At 35.9% G+C, this 2,946-nt stretch overlaps 1 protein-coding gene across 1 annotated transcript; it reads left to right on the top strand.

Moving 5' to 3' along the window:
* Positions 1–400: 400 nt before the first annotated feature.
* On the top strand, positions 401–1,726 carry LOC109162701 (protein FAR1-RELATED SEQUENCE 5-like). The gene is made up of 3 exons (XM_019311385.1): positions 401–458; positions 880–957; positions 1,161–1,726. The coding sequence occupies exons 1-3, from the start codon at positions 401–403 to the stop codon at positions 1,724–1,726; spliced, it is 702 nt and encodes a 233-aa protein (XP_019166930.1).
* Positions 1,727–2,946: the final 1,220 nt, after the last annotated feature.

Below are 2,946 nucleotides of genomic sequence, written 5' to 3' on the forward strand. Positions count from 1 at the left end.
TCGGTGTGAAAAGTTGCTATAGGGCTTTGATTGGGCCGGGGAGGCTAATGTGAATGTGGTGGAAGATTGGACTTTAATGCGGAACTTATGGATACCTGCAAAAATAAAGAATTTCTTTTGGCAGGCATGCGCATAGTGTCTTTTCCGCAAATTATGCCGTGCAACCGAATGCACCTTGCAAGGTGCATACGGTTGTAAAACGGCGCTGTTTTATTAAGAAAAGACACGGCTCACATAAAATTAAAAAAAAAAAAATTAGATGGCCGTTAGCGGCGTTATTCATATCATATTTGGTAGTTTTGCGAATTTTGGTAGTTTGGCGTTTTGATTTTAGTATACGTAAATCGCAATCGCAATAGCAATCGCAGTCGTTTTCCTGATTTCTTGTATGGATCATATGATGGATGAGGCAGTAGATCAGAGAGATGAAGCAGTTGATGAATTGCATACGGTTCCAGGTTATTTTGCATTTGGTTTTTTATGGATTTGTGATCGTTTACGATTATTTTGATTGTTGCAGTGTGATATATTGTTTATGTGTTTATATTTAGTGTGATTGTATACAACGTATGTGATGTTGGTCATTCTAGTTTGAGATCATTCGTAAATCTGGGTGTTTATGTGTTTATTGTTTTCTGCATGAACGAAATATATATCCATAATTTTTGAACTATATAACCAGAAGTTGTGAGCTATATATCCAGAATTATAATAGTATATATCAAGGATTTTTGTGAACGGATACTCTGTTCTGGATTGTATATCCATAATTATTGAACTTTATGTCCAGAAATTGTGAGCTATATATCCAGAATTCTAATACTATATATCCACAAATTTCTAAACTGATACTCTGTTTTGGCTTGTAACATTATGCAGTCAGTGAAGATGTTGTTGTCGATTTATCATGTTCAGATCCAATAGAGTTAGACATTGATGGTTCTTCTTCAATTCCAGGTCTATATGTAGTTTTATATGCTCATAATTCATAGTGTTCAGCGTTGTTATATTTTCATTCTTTTTCCATGGAAAATGTTATTCCTTTTGTAGAGCATGACTGGATTTATTCGGCATTCCCCGCACCCTCTCTACTTAGGAATTATATTTTCAATGGAATGTGTATTATTTGTTATACTTGAGGTTATATATTGCATTTGCAGTTGATGAAGATTTGGTTGATGTTGTTGTAAGTAACGGGGTTGAAGCTTATGAGTTGTATAACAATTATGCATATAGAGCTGGTTTTAGTGTGAGGAAGGGTAATCAACGGTGCAAGGTATATAGTAAAACAGTCCAAATGAAGATGTTTATGTGTTCTAAAGCTGGTTTTAAGGTTAAGGCAAATGCTGGTGTTAGGGCATATTCAAAAATTGACATAAGGACAGGGTGTGGTGCATGTGTTCAGTTTGACGTGGGTGAGGATGGGTTGTGGACAGTTACAAAACACGTAAAAGTGCACAACCACGAGTTATGTGCTGTAGACAAGAGTCATCTTCTCCGTTCACATAGAAATGTGGGTGATAATCAGCTGTTATATTTAAAAGATTTGAAGAAGAGTGGTGTTGCAATGGCATATGGTATTAGGTTTTTGAAACATCAAGCAGGGGGGTCTCCATTAATTGGTTTCACTAATCGAGATGCTTATAATTCGATTGCTTCAGATACATCAAAGCGTTTGGATGGAACAGATTCGAACTCATTAATTGAAATATTTAGGAAGAGGTAATCGACTGAGTCTGATTTTTTCTTCGATTTTGAAGTTGATTGCGATTCAAGACTGTGCAGTTTTTTTTGGAGGGATGGTCGGATGAGACAAGACTATGAGTTGTTTGGGGATTTGTTAGTGCATGATAGAACATATCGCACCAATAAATATGGTATGATTTGTGGCCCTTTTGTAGGGATGAACCATCACTCCATGAATGTAATGTTTGGATGTGGTTTTTTGATGAATGAGAGGATAGAATCATTTGTGTGGTTGTTTAGAGCATTTTTAAGATCTATGAATGGGAAGTGTCCATAGTGAGCTGTCGTAGGCTCCCAAATTAAAACCTTACAAACGTAGTAGCGGGAGTAAGGATCGATCCCACGAGGAGTAACTAGTTTAATGTATGTGCTCAAATTAAAGTAAAGGGGGGTTTGGTATGAACGTGATAATCAAAGAAAATAAACGAATAAAGCAATGAAAACAATATATTGAAAGCACCTATAATAGAAAACCTTGGTTAGTAAAGATCCACCACCGGAATTTAACACTGATCATTGACTCAAAAAGGTAATTGATATGCAATTGAATATTTGTCGTGAAATTATTTCATTTCTGTTTTCCCTTAGTTGTAGGTAACTAAAGCACACGCGGTTTAATTACCCCTAACTACTAAATAACCTAAGACAAGCGCTATAGATTTAATTTAATAGCAGCAATAGGAACTAGGAAAACCGACAAACTAAATAACACAAGCACAAGCGGTTGCATTTAATTTAGGAAAATATTCTTCCTGAAATCAATTATCACTAAGCCGTCAATAATTAACCTCAGTTGCTACTGAATATTAGAATAATTTGTAGCACAACATTATCTTTATTTTTTGAAAGTCAACCTGGCGGTTGTATTTATAGAAGAGTTAAAATAGAGTCTGGTGGAACATTGTCCCAGTACATAGCAGTATTGAAACTAAGTGCTGAAGTAGCTAATGTATGAGCTAATAAATTCTGTAATCTAGGAATGTAAAGCACTGAACAATAATTAAAAGTAGACATATAGGTTCTGCAACTATCGATAGCATAACCTAAATGCGAGCGTAACGTGGCTGGTGGCCCAGATAAGTAGCACTGTAGCTGTTGACAATCCGTATGAATCTGTATAGATAGTTCATTCCTCCTTTTAAGCCATGATAAAACCTCTTTGCATGCCAAAGTCTCGGCCATGAGCGGTGAGTGACAACC

Source organism: Ipomoea nil, unplaced genomic scaffold (assembly GCF_001879475.1).
Source record: "Ipomoea nil cultivar Tokyo-kokei standard unplaced genomic scaffold, Asagao_1.1 scaffold2957, whole genome shotgun sequence".
Classification (NCBI taxonomy): Eukaryota; Viridiplantae; Streptophyta; class Magnoliopsida; order Solanales; family Convolvulaceae; genus Ipomoea; species Ipomoea nil.